At 39.1% G+C, this 15,526-nt stretch overlaps 1 protein-coding gene across 21 annotated transcripts in view; it reads left to right on the forward strand.

The window, feature by feature from the left end:
- LOC143027176 (F-actin-uncapping protein LRRC16A-like) overlaps window positions 1–15,526 on the forward strand; it is a 165,291-nt gene that overhangs the window by 72,688 nt on the left and 77,077 nt on the right. For 20 of the 21 annotated variants that reach the window (XR_012966577.1, XM_076188294.1, XM_076188299.1 and 17 more), the window contains exons 6-17: window positions 348–596; window positions 1,307–1,471; window positions 1,679–1,773; window positions 2,215–2,265; window positions 8,800–8,924; window positions 9,361–9,501; window positions 9,846–10,027; window positions 11,183–11,334; window positions 11,596–11,738; window positions 12,819–12,934; window positions 14,341–14,478; window positions 14,607–14,772. Coding sequence is in view for 20 of the 21 variants with exons in the window: in XM_076188294.1 (XP_076044409.1) it covers window positions 348–596; window positions 1,307–1,471; window positions 1,679–1,773; window positions 2,215–2,265; window positions 8,800–8,924; window positions 9,361–9,501; window positions 9,846–10,027; window positions 11,183–11,334; window positions 11,596–11,738; window positions 12,819–12,934; window positions 14,341–14,478; window positions 14,607–14,772 (1,723 nt within the window). In the remaining variant the exon portion in view is untranslated. The remainder of the gene's footprint in view (window positions 1–347; window positions 597–1,306; window positions 1,472–1,678; window positions 1,774–2,214; window positions 2,266–8,799; window positions 8,925–9,360; window positions 9,502–9,845; window positions 10,028–11,182; window positions 11,335–11,595; window positions 11,739–12,818; window positions 12,935–14,340; window positions 14,479–14,606; window positions 14,773–15,526) is intronic. The other variant, XM_076188301.1, reaches the window with a different exon arrangement.

Genomic DNA, 15,526 nt, shown 5'->3' on the forward strand with positions numbered 1-15,526 from the left:
GGAGATCTCTTCTCACATTGCAATCTATCCCCTTTAGTAACCTGAACACTGTAATCATGGCACCTCTTTCTCTTTGATCTTTCAAAGTTGGTAGACCCAGTGCTTTTGGTCTCTCCTCATATGGTTTATCAGCCAGGCAGGGGACCAATGTGGTTGCTGCCCTTTGTATTCTCTCAACCTTGCTTATACCCTTCACTCTGTGTGGGAACTATACTACTGACACATATTCCAGTCTTGGACATATCAGGGTTATGATGACTTTTTTCATCATCTTTTCATCCATATAATGGAATGCTGCTTTAATCTTCTGCAGTAATATAAATTTGAGTTCTTTTTTTCTTTAATAGGCACATCATTAGAAAGGTGGATGTGCAGCCTCCAAAGAGACTCTCCCAACTTGAGGACTTGGAAAGAGCGACTTTAGGTGGTACACGAGACATGGGGCCCTGTGGGGGATTTTCTACGCAATACATGTGCATGTGCGACTACCATGCACTTCCTTACAGAGAGGAAGTTGCTTGGGATGTCGATACAATCTACCTCTCACATGATACTAGAGAACTGTACCTTCATGACTTCGACTATTTAGATCAAAAGTAAGTACCTTGACCTGTAGCAGTACAGGTAGTATATATTTTCAACTTTTTATGTATGATTCCTCTGATATGGAATAAGTGTTTTGAGGGGATAGTGCAAGAAATAACGAGTTCATGCTTTGAGGCATTTACTTTAGCCAGGAAAGTTAGGATAGTGGCAGTTACTGGTGTGAAAGGGAATGAAGGGATTCAGAGAAGGTGGGTTTGTTGACTCATTGATCATAATAATGATAATTGTTACCTTGAGTTTCACTAAGTGGAAAACCCACAGCTCCACAGCAGCTGGCTACATTACTCAGGTCCTCCACAGAACTCCTCTGGAAGAAACCACTCATTCTCTCCATTACTTATTGTAACACAGGCTCTACTATTCGCATAAAAAAAAAAAAAAAAAAAAAAAAAAAAAAAAAAAAAAAAAAAAAAAAAATTGGTCATTTATGTATTACCCATGAGAATAAGCCAAATGTAAAATCACTATCTGTAGACATAGTGATTTAAGATTTGGTGATTTATATATTACTGATGAATTGTTCTTGAATCATGCTTCCTTTTTATAAAAGTAATTTAGAGTAAACAATTTTCTGCTTTTTTCAGAGCTACAAAGCCCTCTGTGAGGGGCACCGTCCTAGCCTTCCGATAGGGGGGAGTTTGTGACGTTAAACCATATCATCATCATCAATTTGAAGTAAACATTTTTCTGCTCTTTTCAGAGACCTCATCCCAATCATTAGTGCTCTGGAGTACAATACATGGTTCAGGAAGCTTCGAGCCAGTCACAGCAAACTTTCACATGAAGCCATAGAAAGAATCCTACATGTAGTATCTAAATCCTTAAGTCTAGAAGAATTGTACCTTGACAATATAGGGGCCAAAGCGTGAGTATGAGGAATAGAAATATTTGAAATTTTTACATATGATGATAGTATGGGGAATATTGTATGGAACAGGCGAGCCATGGTTGATGACTGGAATGTCTATACCTTAAATGTTAGTAAAGTTAAACTGTTCTTGTTTATTTCCTTTGAGTAGAATATATCTTGACATGTATAGCTCTAAATGTATTGTGAAAATTTCTATTTCAGGGAATTTGCAAACAAATTGTCATTAGCTCTTCTGTCAAATAGCAGTATTCCTCTGCAAAAATTAGATCTTTCACACAATCCACTTGAAGATAAAGGTAAGATATGGGCTGCACACCTGTTATTTACAAATGGTATAAATGTACATTGTGACCATATGCTTTAATTATTGCTAACCCCTATAAAGATATCCTGTAATTATTATTTTTTTAGATTTTTGTATCCCCTCTATAAAGCTTTCATTTATTGAGTAACTTGTTTCTAAGATAACATGCCTGATTAATACACCGTAAATTTGATGCCAGATTTTAATTTTCATTAAGTTTTTGCAATTCGGTATCACTGTCCATAAAAGAAATGGTTATTGTCAAACATGCTTTCAATTTGAGCTTCCTAGGATCACTAAGAAATATAGTAGACAGACATGGTGACTCTTGGTTTGGCATACTACAACTCTCTGTTTGGATAAAAGGGCAGAACAAGGTATTGACTTCTTTTGACCCTGACACAGCATAGAAACCTCTGTCTTCCCCTTGCAGGATTAACCAGCCTCTGCGGTCTGGTAGCCAAGCTAGCTCCGTCTTCTTGTGGTTTGTTCAATAAAGACGTTTTCATCCTCAGGGTTTTCTTTCAAGAGTTGTGGGACTAGCAGACACTCATAATTACTTACCTCAACACAGTATAATGTTTATTTATTAACATCTGAACTGTTTGTAAATGACCAAGGTCTATTTCAGGCAGTGAGAGATTTGTTAACAAAAGTAGAAGGTAGAAATGTTGAGACAGTTTACTGGTGCAAATGTGGTAAATATGAGTGGAAGCTTGCGTCTTCTGTGGTTTAACATGGTGTCCACTGCCTGCTGTTGCTGCTGCTCCTTCTGTACTATCCAAGGGAACTGGAAGTGTGTTGGGGTCTACTCAGTTTCATTTGAGCCTTACCTCATGCATAAGAAGTGTTAGCTTCTATGGCTTCTGCCTTAGAGATGATAAAGCAGTGTGGACAAAATTAATAAAGTGCATCATTGTTTCAAGGGGGTTAGTGGAGATAACACGAATCTTATCAGTTTGAGAGTCTGCTTGAAGTTCAATAAAAATCTGGCATTAGTCTAAGGAAAGCATGTAAGGGACATCTTAGAAAAAAGGGTTAAGCAAATGCATGCACATTCACATATGCACTTATGCACCCACACTTTTCCTCTCCTTCCTTCACCTTCTCCCTTGCCCTCCCCCCCTTCCCCCACCCTCCTTCCTTCACCTTCTCCCTTGCCCTCCCCCCTTCTCCCACCCTCCTTCCTTCACCTTCTCCCTTGCCCTCCCCCCCTTCCCCCACCCTCCTTCCTTCCTACTCTCCCTCTCTCCCTCCTTCCTTCCTTCTCTCCCTCCCCCCCTCCTTCCCTCCCTCCCCCCCTTTCCCTTGCTCTGCCTCTCCCTCTCTCCCTTCTTCCCCCTCTCCCTCCCTCCCTCTCTTCCTCCCCCTCTCCCTAGCCCTGCCCCTCCCTCCCTCCATCCCTCCCTCACTTCCTCCTCCTCTCCCTTGCCCTGCCCTCCCTCCCTCCATCTCTCCCTCTCTTCCTCACTCTCTCCCTCACTGTTTCCCTTTCCTCTCCCCACATACATCCCCTTTTCCTCCACCTCTCCCTCACCCCCTCCCTTTCTGCCATCCTCTCTCATTCCCCTTCCTCCTATCTTTCCCCCCCTCCCACATCCACTTTTCCCACACTCTCTCCCACTCCCACCCTCACTGTAACTTCCTCTTCCACTTCCACTCCCTCTTCCACTTCCAATCCCTTTCTCCCACTGCATCCCACTCCCCATCCTCTTTTAATCCCTCTCCCCCTTCCACTCCTTGTCCAACCACATCCCCAACCCAGACATACAAAACCATCAAAGTCAATGTGGATCCTGTCCTAATCTTGTGCCAGTGTAGTGCATATAAAAAAGGAGCAGACAAAAAAATGTGATATATTTGAAAGTGGCCAAGGTCATTTGGCTCTTGCTTTATCATATGATGCTCCTTTGCATTGGGAAGGCTCAAATATTCTGCTATGTATTATTTGTGGAACATGATTTAGTTATCTGTCTTTGGGATTATGACCAGCTGTAGTCATGCATATTAATCTTTTTTAAGACTTCCAATCTATAGAAAATAAGAGTTTTATTATTGGGCTTTCTTATCAAAGGATTAAGATTAATTCCTAGGAGCAACAAATATTTAAATGTAACATGAAATCACATCCTCAACAGAACCTAGATTGCATGCTTGGAACAAAGAATTGCAAAATAACTACAAATAGTACCACAGATAATATGTTAGAATGGGATAATGGACACATACAAGCTGGGAGGGCAAGAATTGAAGAATGGAGAAAATAGTATGGGGATAACTGTAAAGGACCTATCACCCGCCAGGTGACACCACAGGCAGAGGAGTTTACAACTGTTGTCTGTGTTGTGTTGATGTGGGACTTTTTCTATCACTGGCTGAAATTTGAGGCCAGGGAGCAATTTTGCCAGTTGTCAACCATCCATGTTTGAAAAGGTGCAAGAAATACTGTTAACCACTTCCTTACGATGAATGCATACTTAGGTGTCATGAGGAGCGAGTGGGTATGCAAGGATGCCGGTGTCAGTGTCTTTATAATATATATATTTTTTTGTAGTTGTACACGAGTTACCCCGGATTCTGTGGACTGGTTTGATCACGTTTTCTGTGTTTATTATTACTCATAATTAAAGAGAATGAGTAATAAAGCAGTGACTTTATATTTTATAGTGCGAGTAGTGTGATGCAAATTACGTATGGCAGCCGATGCTGAGCATGAGATCCACAGTGGTGCTGAAGTCAGATGACTGCTGGGAGCTTCTTTTGGGGGTGGTTTCATCTTCGTCTCTGAGCGCTTGCACTCCTCAGTACTTGGATTCTGAAGTTCTTCAGGGTCGTGCCATCCCTACCAAGAGCCTTGCAGCTCCTCCAGTTCATTACTCAGGCATAATTTTATTTTTGTCTGCACCTCTTCGGAAGTAGGAAGCTCGCTGGCTGAGCGGGTTAGGGTGTTGTTACTTGCAGTGAAGGTCGAGGGGATGGCGGTTCAAATCCTACCACCAGCAGAGTTGAACCAAGGGCATGGTTCATTAAATTCCATGCTACAAATCCCTCTGTGAGGGGCACCATCCTAGCCTTCCGATAGGGGGGAGTTTGTGATGTTAAACCATATCATCATCACCTTTTTGGAAGTTTCTTTGCCTTCCCACTTTGCGTCATTGGCACAATGATTTATACTTTTTTTTCTTTTTTTTTTTTTTTTTCAATGACCAAACATATATGAGGTGAGATGGAGTGAGAAGAAGAACGACAGTGGTGGAGGTGACAAATGGCAATGGAGAAGGTTGCCAAATTGGGCTGCAAGTAGTAAACTGGGCTAAGTTTTAAAGCCATGTCCTACTTTAAGAAAAAGTTATACGTGTTATAATATTCATAAAGAACTAAATTCAAATCACATAGGGCTAATATTTATGCTATTTATTTGATACATTATTGTGAAAAGCATACCAATCAGTGGCATAGCATGCTGAGAAGTTACCTAAGTCCACTGCCCACTGGCTATCATTATTTAATCATTTAAATGATATCAACCATCTATCCATACTGTATCACACCTTCATAATGATTTCTGCCAGCTCCCCATTTGTCATCATTGCTATACAGTACTGATCACGGCAGGACTAAACACCATTTTTATAGAATAACATGACTCGTATTATTGGCAGTGCAAAATGGTAAAATTGAATATAAACATATATAAACATGGCATGTATGTGATGGCATGGGGAAGCCACAGAAAAAGCCAGTATGAAATGACAACAATAAATACAACACATTTGCAAAGTCCACCCCCTGTCATCCCTCCTCCTTTGATACACCACTGATACCAGTTTACTTGAATACTGGGCTACTTTTATTTAATAGTCACTACTTCTGATCCTTCAAATAACTAATTTCAATCAGTCTGATATGGTAAGAACTGAACAGAATCAGTGGCATGGCCAGGAGGGGTGGGGGGTGGGGGGGACCATCACGAGTGGCATATTACATGTTTCTGCCACTATATGATTGGGTAATGTTCCTGAAAACCAGGTCAAATAATGAACAATCAGATAATGAACTTGAGTTTTGATAGGAATTAATTTCATGGAGAGAGTAGCCTTGGCATGGCCTATATTGAGAGATACAGAACACTTCCACGCCATCCAAAGAGGTAGTGTTATAGACGCATTATTTTTTTATACATTGGTTTCCCTGGTAGGCCTACATCCACTGGAAAGAGCAGAAAATGTGGCTCTGTAGAACGCTACTAGCCACTAGTTAAATGATACCGCACTGCACATACCTTTCATGGTTAGTCTTATTAAAATCTTGAGGAAGCCTTCTCCTCATCATCAGAAGTAGTAGTGCGTGATGAATTCTGGGCAGCAGAGGTGGACGGAAGAGCCCCAGATGTAGACTGGAAAGGTGGTGGAGGGGCATCTGGATCAACTGATGCAGGGTGGGGGCTGGGTGGGAGGGAGTGGCAGGTTTGAAGAAGCTGGAAATGGTGGTTTGTCTTGCATTTTTTTTCTTGGCCTCAAATATATTTCTGTAGACCTTGAAGGCATGGTCCACATTATAGGCAAATGTTCCACTTCATGCTGGGTTTGGGTCCCTTTCCTTTATTTTTTTCACTGATTGGATCTAGGCCAGAGAATACCTCATGAAGTGTTTTGATGTCAAGGCCTTGCTTGGGTGCATCATCACCATCATCATTGCCATGGAGAGCTTGTTCTTGTTCCAACACCATCAGATCTTTATTGCCGAGTGGCTCATCATGAGACTGTAGCAATTCATTCACATCATCCTCACCTCCTTGAAGCCAGCCAGCCATCTGTGAGAACCTGATAATGTCCTTACGAATTGGTCCCACATCACTAAATCCAGTAAAGTTGTCAGCTGGCTTGACACAATCGGGCCCCAGTTTCTTTCAGCCATTCATTGTTTTCTCTGTCACCTCCCATGCTGCATTGATATTGTCAATGGTCTTCTTGATATTATAACTGGCCCAGAACTGCTTGATTGTGGGCTCGTCTGGGCTGTCAGTCATGTTAATCAGTTGACTCATTGTGCGGTGCTGGTAATATGCCTTGAAAGTGGTGATCACACCTTGGTCCATGGGCTGGATGAGTGCTGTCGTGTTTTTGGGCAGAAACATCACCTCTATGTTGTCTGCCCAATCTTCCATGGTTGTTGGGTGGCTTGGGGCATTGTCAACCAGCAGGAGGAAATGGTTGGCAATGTTTTCTTTGGCAGCATAGTCACGCAGTGCAGGGGACAAATAATTTGCAACATAATGCTGGTTCATAGAAGACGTCATCCAGGCCTTCTTGTTGGATCTATATATCACTGGGAGATATTCTTTCACATAGCCCTTAAGTGCCCTTGGGTTTTCACAGCGGTAGATCAGTAAAGGCTTCAGCTTCAGGTCCCCAGCTGCATTACCACCCAGCACCAGGGTTAATCTGTCTTTGGATGCTTTAAATCCTGGCATTGTTTTCTCCTTAGCAATAAAGGTTCTGGATGACATTTTCTTCAATACAGGCCTATCTCGTCATAGTTTATCACCTGTTTGACACTATAGCCACACCCTTCAATTTGTTTTTTCCAATAAGCATGTTGAAATAAGTTGTGTATAACAGTAAAATATGAATCAACATGATACATAAACTTTGAAACCAGCTAATACTTACCAAGTGAAAATTGATATAGAAAGTTTTGGGTATTGATTAATATCTTTAGTACCAAACCTCCATTGATAATGAGGGACTGCTGTACGTCAAAAGTAATATAAGGATAAGGAAATAAATAAGAACACGAATTCATAATATAATACCTCAGAAAAAGTACACTGGGGTCTTGCAATTTGGCAGGCAGTTTTCAAGGCATCAAAATGCAATTTTTCGAACCATGAAACACCTCCATCTCAGCAGACAGTTTGTCTGCTAAGATGGAGGTAATTCAGGTTTCAAAAAGTCATATTTTGATGCCTCAAAAACTGACCTAATCCAAAAAGAGTATAAACTAAGTGTGTATAAGCAACACTGCTTAGGGGTATCTATAAACATATGAATATGACAGTATATTGCAAGTGCTTTGTCATGTTGCTTGACAAGGTTGTGTTTTAGTAAATATGTCCAATAAATGTGCCCACTGGGAAGCAGTGTTGTTGTTAGTGATAATGATAGTTGAATGATAAGGAGCTCAATCATTGATAGTCTAGATTTACAAAGAAATATTCAGGCTGTATAATGTACCTCAAAATATTGTTACATTGTTACTGATTAACTAAAGAATTATGAGCAATTGTCTAAGATAAGATAGCTTTAGTATCAAAGTAGATTTTGAACACACATGTATGTTACACCAGAAGTTCAGTATGTGCACTTGGTGTATGGTTCATATGACAGTTGCTTGACTAACATGGGTTGCATAGAAACATAAATGCATGTAAAGTTGTGTCAATGTATCTTCGTAAATATGGACTGTAAAATAATTGCCAAATTGCAGTTGTGGGATGCTAATGGGGATTAGTCTAAGCAAGTAGACCTGCAAAGGTGTTCACAATTAACCTCTTCCATACGAGGACACCTATGTAGGTACTATCATGAGGCACGAGTGGGTTCGGTGGGTACGTGAGGATGCCAGCGTTGATGTCCTGATTACATTTATTTTGTAGTAGCTGAGTGACCCCCAAATTCTGTGAACTGGCTTGATCACATTTTCTGTGTTTATTACTACTCAGAGTGAAAGAGAACAAGTAATACAGCAGTGACTTTATATCTTATAATGTGAGTATTGTGATGCATCATTGTACGTGAGGCATCCGATACTTCGCTCGAGAATTTGACTCGTATTGAAGAGGTTAATTAACTTATGTTAAATTTATGTTGTATGTAAGGCCTGTGTATACAGTAAATCTGGAAAGAATCAGATTAAAAGAGCCTGTGAATTTTAAAAATTGATAAAATCTGATAGATTTGTTCCCATTTTTTTTTCTTTTCTTTTCTGTTCTTTACTGAAATTTCTCTCACCACAGGAGCTGTACACATCAGCAACCCCATAGGCCGACAAGCTAAGGGGCTGTGTCACCTAAACCTTTCCTACTGTGGACTCACCAGCAAGGGAGTCAACATGCTGTCACATTCACTATCGGTTAATAAGGTAAACAGACCAATAGCTTTTCTTAAGTGGTTGGGGGACTTGAGATCTTACAAAATACATTTGCTTTTTCATTGTTATTCACGTCCACCGAACAGTATTACTTTTTTTTTTAATGACCCTTGGTAAGGCCTTATTTTTCTCCTATTAATGATATTTATCTGTGAATGGCAGGGTGGTGAGGCTGCTGTTTTTATTGGGTTATGCTGATGTCTATAGTCATTCACAATTATGAATTTATGTATTCTTTGTCCTTCCATTTTTAAAAGATATTATAGGTTGCAACTTGGACATAATGTGTGTTCAAAAATACGGGAACTTTATATGGTAAATTGAATGTAAACGATGTTTGCATTTTTTTTTTCATATTTGCAAGTATAATGGTTTGGGCAGTCTTGCAGCATAGTTTATCACTTATAGTTGACTTTTTCTTTTACAGTACATGGGTCAGACACTCACATTCCTTAGTCTAGCAGGCAACTCTCTTCGTGATGATGTGAACAATCTATACAACTTCCTCGCACAACCAAATGTACTCAAATCCCTCGATCTGTCAGGAACAGAATGTGCCATTGATGCTGTAAGTATACAACATTTTCTTTATTTTCTTTTGTGCATAAGTGTTAAAGAAAAAAAAAGTGAAATGGGAAAGTCAAGTAGATAGAATTTTAATGGTTACTTGGTACAAAGTTGATGGAAAAGAATATTGTCAGTACCAAGAGGTGCTAAGATAAGAGGGAGGGTGGAGGGGAGTGGAGTGTATTTAGGGATGGAATGGGTGGGAATGATTTTATGCCTTTTTCTTTTTTGCTACCTTCCTTGAAAGGGGGAAAATTCTTGGTATATGTATGTATGTACCACGATTTTTGAAGGGAAAAGACAAATTCAATGTAGTAAATGCGACTGTGCATTTCTTTGTTGCAGGTGTTTGGTGCTTTGTTACGAGGATGCACAAGTAGTCTAGCCCATCTTAATATTTCACGTAACGGCTTTGGAAGCAAAAAGACAAGAGAAATGCTGCCATCCTTCAAGCAGTATTTTACTTCCACTCTTGCGCTGAAGTCACTAAATTTATCTAGTTGTAAACTCCCTGCAGATGCTTTAAAGTGAGTACAAATCTGAAACTGAATACAGTAGTAGTTATGAATTACTGCCCCATATGTGTGGGATACAATTACATGGTAATGTAATTTTGACATTTTTGATAGGATTTGTTTTCTTTTATCTTAGAATTGTTTAACTTGGAGCAAGGATAGGTATATTTTTGAGATCAAGGTTGTCAGTGGCTATCACTGAGCCCCAGGGAAAGACAACAGCTCTCCATCCCTGAAAATTGTATTTAACCTTGTGGTAGTATATGGCAGGGGATAGGTGTGAATGGAGAATGGTTGTGTATGGATGATATTTGGACACAGACCAAAGGGATTTCTCCCTATCTTCTCTATTTTCTGCATGGGGGGACGAGGAGGGAGAGTTGCCGTGTAAATGAAGTAGCCCTACAGTGGATGCACTGTGTCTTGCTGCATTGCTTTTGACCTGGGCAGTGGGGAGGAAACAGGGATGACCCATCATCCAAGAGGAGCTAATGTAGTATATATTAATATAAATTCTGTTAGCATTGTGTATAGATGTAGAAATTAAAAGTGATGCATCATTGCATGTGTGTGTGTGTTCGTATGTGTAGTGAGTTATGGAAGTTTCCAGAAGAAAGCATAATTGCCATTATGAGGGGGAGTGGGTGGGGGATGTGGGGGTGAGGTAGTATGTATGAGAAATAGATAGACACAGCTTGAAGGGATTTATCCCCATCTCCTTTTCTGCATGAGAGGATGGAGAGGGGGGTCGCTGATTTTATGAAGCAGCCTTGCTGTGGATGTGCTGTCTTGTGACACTGCTTATAACCCAGGGCAGTGGACGAGATGCAGGGATGACCCGTCATCCAGGAGGTGCCAAGATAAGAGGGAGGGAAGTGGGTAGAGGGGAGTGGAGTATGTAGGAAATGGAATTGATGGGAATGGTTTCTTTGCTTTTGTTTTTTGGCTACCTCCCGTGTAAGGGGGAAAAAGCTTTTGATATATGTATGTCTTTTTGTTATTACTATTAATGTGTACATTAGTAAGTTACTCTACAGATATGTGCATACGTATTTCTTTGATGGTATTTCTCCTACTCTAGCTAGGTGCAACAAAATGTTTAGGCATTTTAGGTCGAATTGATGTTATACCATATTTTCAAGCTTTTGTTTTTCCATAATTTTCCAGGAATGTGTTATTAGGTCTAGCTTGTAATGAAAATATATCGGAAGTTGAGTTGGACCTCAGCAGTAATCAGCTGGGGACAACAGGCGCTCAAATTTTGGAATCCTGTATCCACGGTGTTCGCTGTCTGTCTGCATTGGACATTTCAGACAATGGTAAAGAGATGACTGTTTGGTGTAAATACTTTGTGATAGTTTTTTTTAGAAGTAGAATATTTTATTCATACATTTGTCTGTCTGCATACATTGTCTGCACTGGATATTTCAGGCAATGGTAAAGAGATGACTGTTTAGTAAAGATGCTTTGTTATAGTTATTTAGAAGTGGAATATTTTATTCATACATTTATAATTTTTTGTATATTTACAAAAACTGAGCCTAATTAAGTAATACATATATTTTTTACCCTAACACAAGGTTTGGAGGCCCAACTGGGACCAGTAGTGTCTGCTATTAGTAAGAACAAGAGCATTCACAAATTAACCATTGGGCGTAATCTTCATAGCATCAAGAGCAAATATGTCTTTCACGTCATGGAGGCGGTTGTCCACATGATTCAGGTATAGCACCAATTTCTTTCTTGTTCTTGCACACAGTCTTGGCCACATATTTGTAAAAATTAATTCTTTTCACACAGGTAGCAAAGGCCCCACATACATGGGATGGTCAAATCAGTTCAAATTAGCTGCATCATACAACACATCCATGCAAAATCACATGCACACTCAGATAGCAAAACAAACTCTTCAGAACTAGCCACCAAATTCTCATACAGTCATTCACCAAGGCTTTTTCCCCCTTACAAGGAAGCTAACCAAAAAACAAAGGCATAAAAACCACTCCCACCCATTCCATCCCCCACATACTCCACTCCCATCCACCCCCTTCAGTGGTTTTCTTTATTAGTGTTTGGATTGTAATTGTTTTAGTTGTATGTAAGTGTGTTTAGTTTGTTTTGTTGGAGAAGGGTATGCTGTTGTGTATTAATGCTGTCTGTATCTACCTTCATCCATTCTCATGACATGACCCATCTTAGGTTGACTTGAACTACTCTTCTACCAAATCCATCTCTCTTCCAGTCCTGTCACTAATTCTATCATACCTTTATCATTTTCATGACTTGATAACATATAATCTTATTGAGACCTACTTATTCAGTAACTGGAGTTGCTACTGTATTCTTAATTGTGGACATATGTTTTATGAAAGATTTTGCTTTAAACTGGAAAACTATAGAATTTTTTCTCGCGTATTCATGTTGATTTGTTCTCAAGGGTTGTGGTATTTAGAAAGTAAACTGGTACACCTAAATAAAAAAGTAAAATTATACATGCATAGTGAAGCATAAAGGTAGAATTGATAAGGTGTTAGTATTTAAATACTGAATAGGAATGTGTAAGTTCTAAGAATGCTGCTGTGGCATTTTCGTATAGATGATCAGGTTGATGTCTTAGGTATAAACATTATAAGCTTCTGCACACCATAAGGATAGCAGGAGAAAAAGCTTTATATTATTTGAGATTATTAGAAGTTTGGCTACTTGTGAAAGATTTTTTTTTTTTCCATTATGTCAAAAACTACCCATTTGTTCACATTGTACATAAATTGTGTCATTTATGTAATACTTGTTTCTTTCACAGGAAGAAGACTGTGTTCTGGAGTCCTTGTCTTTCAGTGATTCAAGATTGAAGACAGAATTGCATAATCTTTTGAATGCATTGGGGAGTAATCATTGTTTACAGAGTCTGGATATTAGGTAAGGACAGATGTATTCAGAGGGTTTTGGTCAGAATCTTAAGGGACTAGAGTTCTATGGTATCAGCTAATCAATACCCAGTTTCATACAAGAGACCTGTATTCATATAACTGTAGTATACAGGAAGCTTGCTGGCTGAGCGGGTTAGGGCGTCGTTAATTGCGGCAGAGGTCTAGGTGAGGGCGGTTCGAATCCTGCCACCGGCGAAGTTGAACCAAGGGCATGGTTCATTAAATTCCATGCTACAAAGCCCTCTGTGAGGGGCACTGTCCTAGCCTCCCGATAGGGGGGAGTGTGTGATGTTAAACCATATCATCATACAGGAAAGGAACAATACTGGTGGTTCCTGTCTATTACTCTCCAATTTATCATCCCTGGCTTCAAGTTCATGAATGGATCAAACTTGGGCTATATCCTTGTTTTCCAGTTATCATACTTAGAATTTGATTAAGAAATTTTGAATTAACATACGAGTATCATAATTGGAAAATAAGGATATAGCCCAAGTTGGAACCATACAAATAGATGTCATGCGGGAATGAAAAGTGTCATGAGGAATAGGTATCTGGGAATGGATGCAAAGAGAAGATTATACGAACAGGTAATTGTGTCTATGACACTATATAGGATTGAGACTTGGAATTTAAGAGGCAGACAGGAGTATTATGAATGTGTTTGAGATTAAGTGTCTGAGAAGTATGATAGGGATTACAATCTTGGATGGAGTGAGGAGAGTGGGAGTAGAGAGGGAACTGGCAGATTTGGCTACTGAAAAATTATTGGGATGAGTTGTGCACATGGAATGGAAATCTCCTAACTCAAGGACCCCCAGTGCATATATATATGTGTGTGTGTGTGTGTGTAAATATATATATATATATATATATATATATATATATACATACATACATACATACATACATACATACATACATACATACATATACCAAGGCTTTTTCCCCCGTGCAAGGGAGGTAGCCAAAAAGAAAAAGGCATAAAACCATTCCCACCTATTCCATCCCTAAATACACTCCACCCTCCCTCTTATCTTGTATATATATTATATATTTGTAAGGTGAGAAAGCTTAAGGAAAAAGTAAGGATGACTTTTAGGCCTTATGGTTTTGGAAAAGTGTAGCAGGGGCCATGTATTGGGCAGAGTGAATACCACATTATTGATTCTGGGTTTGTTGTATTAATGATTTGATCAAGGTTTAAGTAAAGTGTGAGAAATATTAATTTTTTTTTATATGGGTATGCAGTATTGTATATATTTTTTCATTATATTATGATTTTTTTTTTTTTTTTTTTTTTTTATAAACAAGTTGAGGTGAATGAGATTAATATTAACTGGAGTACTTTAGGTAAGATGTATTATATATAATTTTTTATGTGTTTTCCCCCAGCGGTAATTATATGGGAGACAGTGGTGCAAGGTTGCTGGCCAAAGCCTTGCAGATTAATTCCAAACTTCAGTACATAAGCTACGACAGAAATAACGTAACATTATTGGGGTATAGTGATATTGCTTATGCACTGCAGAGGTGAGTAGTTGAACAAAGAAATATTTTGTGTATGTTGTTTGGGGTGATGACTCAAATATTTTTATATGAGGTAACAGTATGAATGACATCTGTACTTAAATTCAATTATTGTTCTCATTCGTTTGCAGTAATCACAGTGTAAAGTTCATGCCCTTTCCTGTTCATGACGCTATGTTATGTATGAAAACGGCTCCTGAACGAACTGAAAACATAATGCGTCGGATTCAGGACACTTTGTATCGTAATGTTTCCCCAATCAAGTATTCCAATGGCCAAGCATTTAGATTACAACAGGTTAGTCAAAAGATAAAAATGTTGTGCCATACCTGAACTTTCTTCATGTTGTTATTTTTTTAAATTCTGATCTTGAAATTATGTGTGCTAGGTTCAGCATGATATGTTTATAAATTTAATTAGCTCCTGCTGCTTATCCTGTCCTAACTGAAAGGTAATGAGATAAACGAGTGTGTGATGGAATAGAGAGAAGTATCATTGAAGATGATTTACGTTAAGATGAGATTGTGATGGGAAATATAAGTATTTGTGAGTGTGGCCTTCGTAGTAAAAAAAAGTGTCGAAGAGAGAGAACATTTTTGAGTGATGTAAATAAGTGTGTGGAGGGTTTTGGGGGAAATAATAAATTTTCCAGAGATATACTATAAAAAAGAATCATATACATATACTAACGGGTTTTTCCTCCTGACAAGGGAGGTAACTAAAGTCAAAAGCATAGATCCACTCCCACACACAAGAAGTATGGTAGGGGTTAATAGGCTGATCTCTGCACTGAAGATGGGTACAGTAAATGGAGAACAGTGTAGTTTTAAGAAAGATAGAGTATGCATAGATCAGATTTTTTTGGTAAAGCAGATTTGTGAGAAGGCTTTGGCAAAAGGTAAGGATGTTGATTGGGCCTTGATTTGCAGAAAGCCTATGACAGAGTAGACAGAAAGGCACTGTGGAAAGTTTTGCAGATATATGGGATGGGGGAAAGGTGTTAAGGGCAGTCAAGAGTCTTTGCAAGAGTAGTAAAGCCTGTGTTAGAATT

This window comes from Oratosquilla oratoria, chromosome 7 (assembly GCF_046742065.1).
Source record: "Oratosquilla oratoria isolate Oo_2021 chromosome 7, ASM4674206v1, whole genome shotgun sequence".
Taxonomy (NCBI): domain Eukaryota; kingdom Metazoa; phylum Arthropoda; class Malacostraca; order Stomatopoda; family Squillidae; genus Oratosquilla; species Oratosquilla oratoria.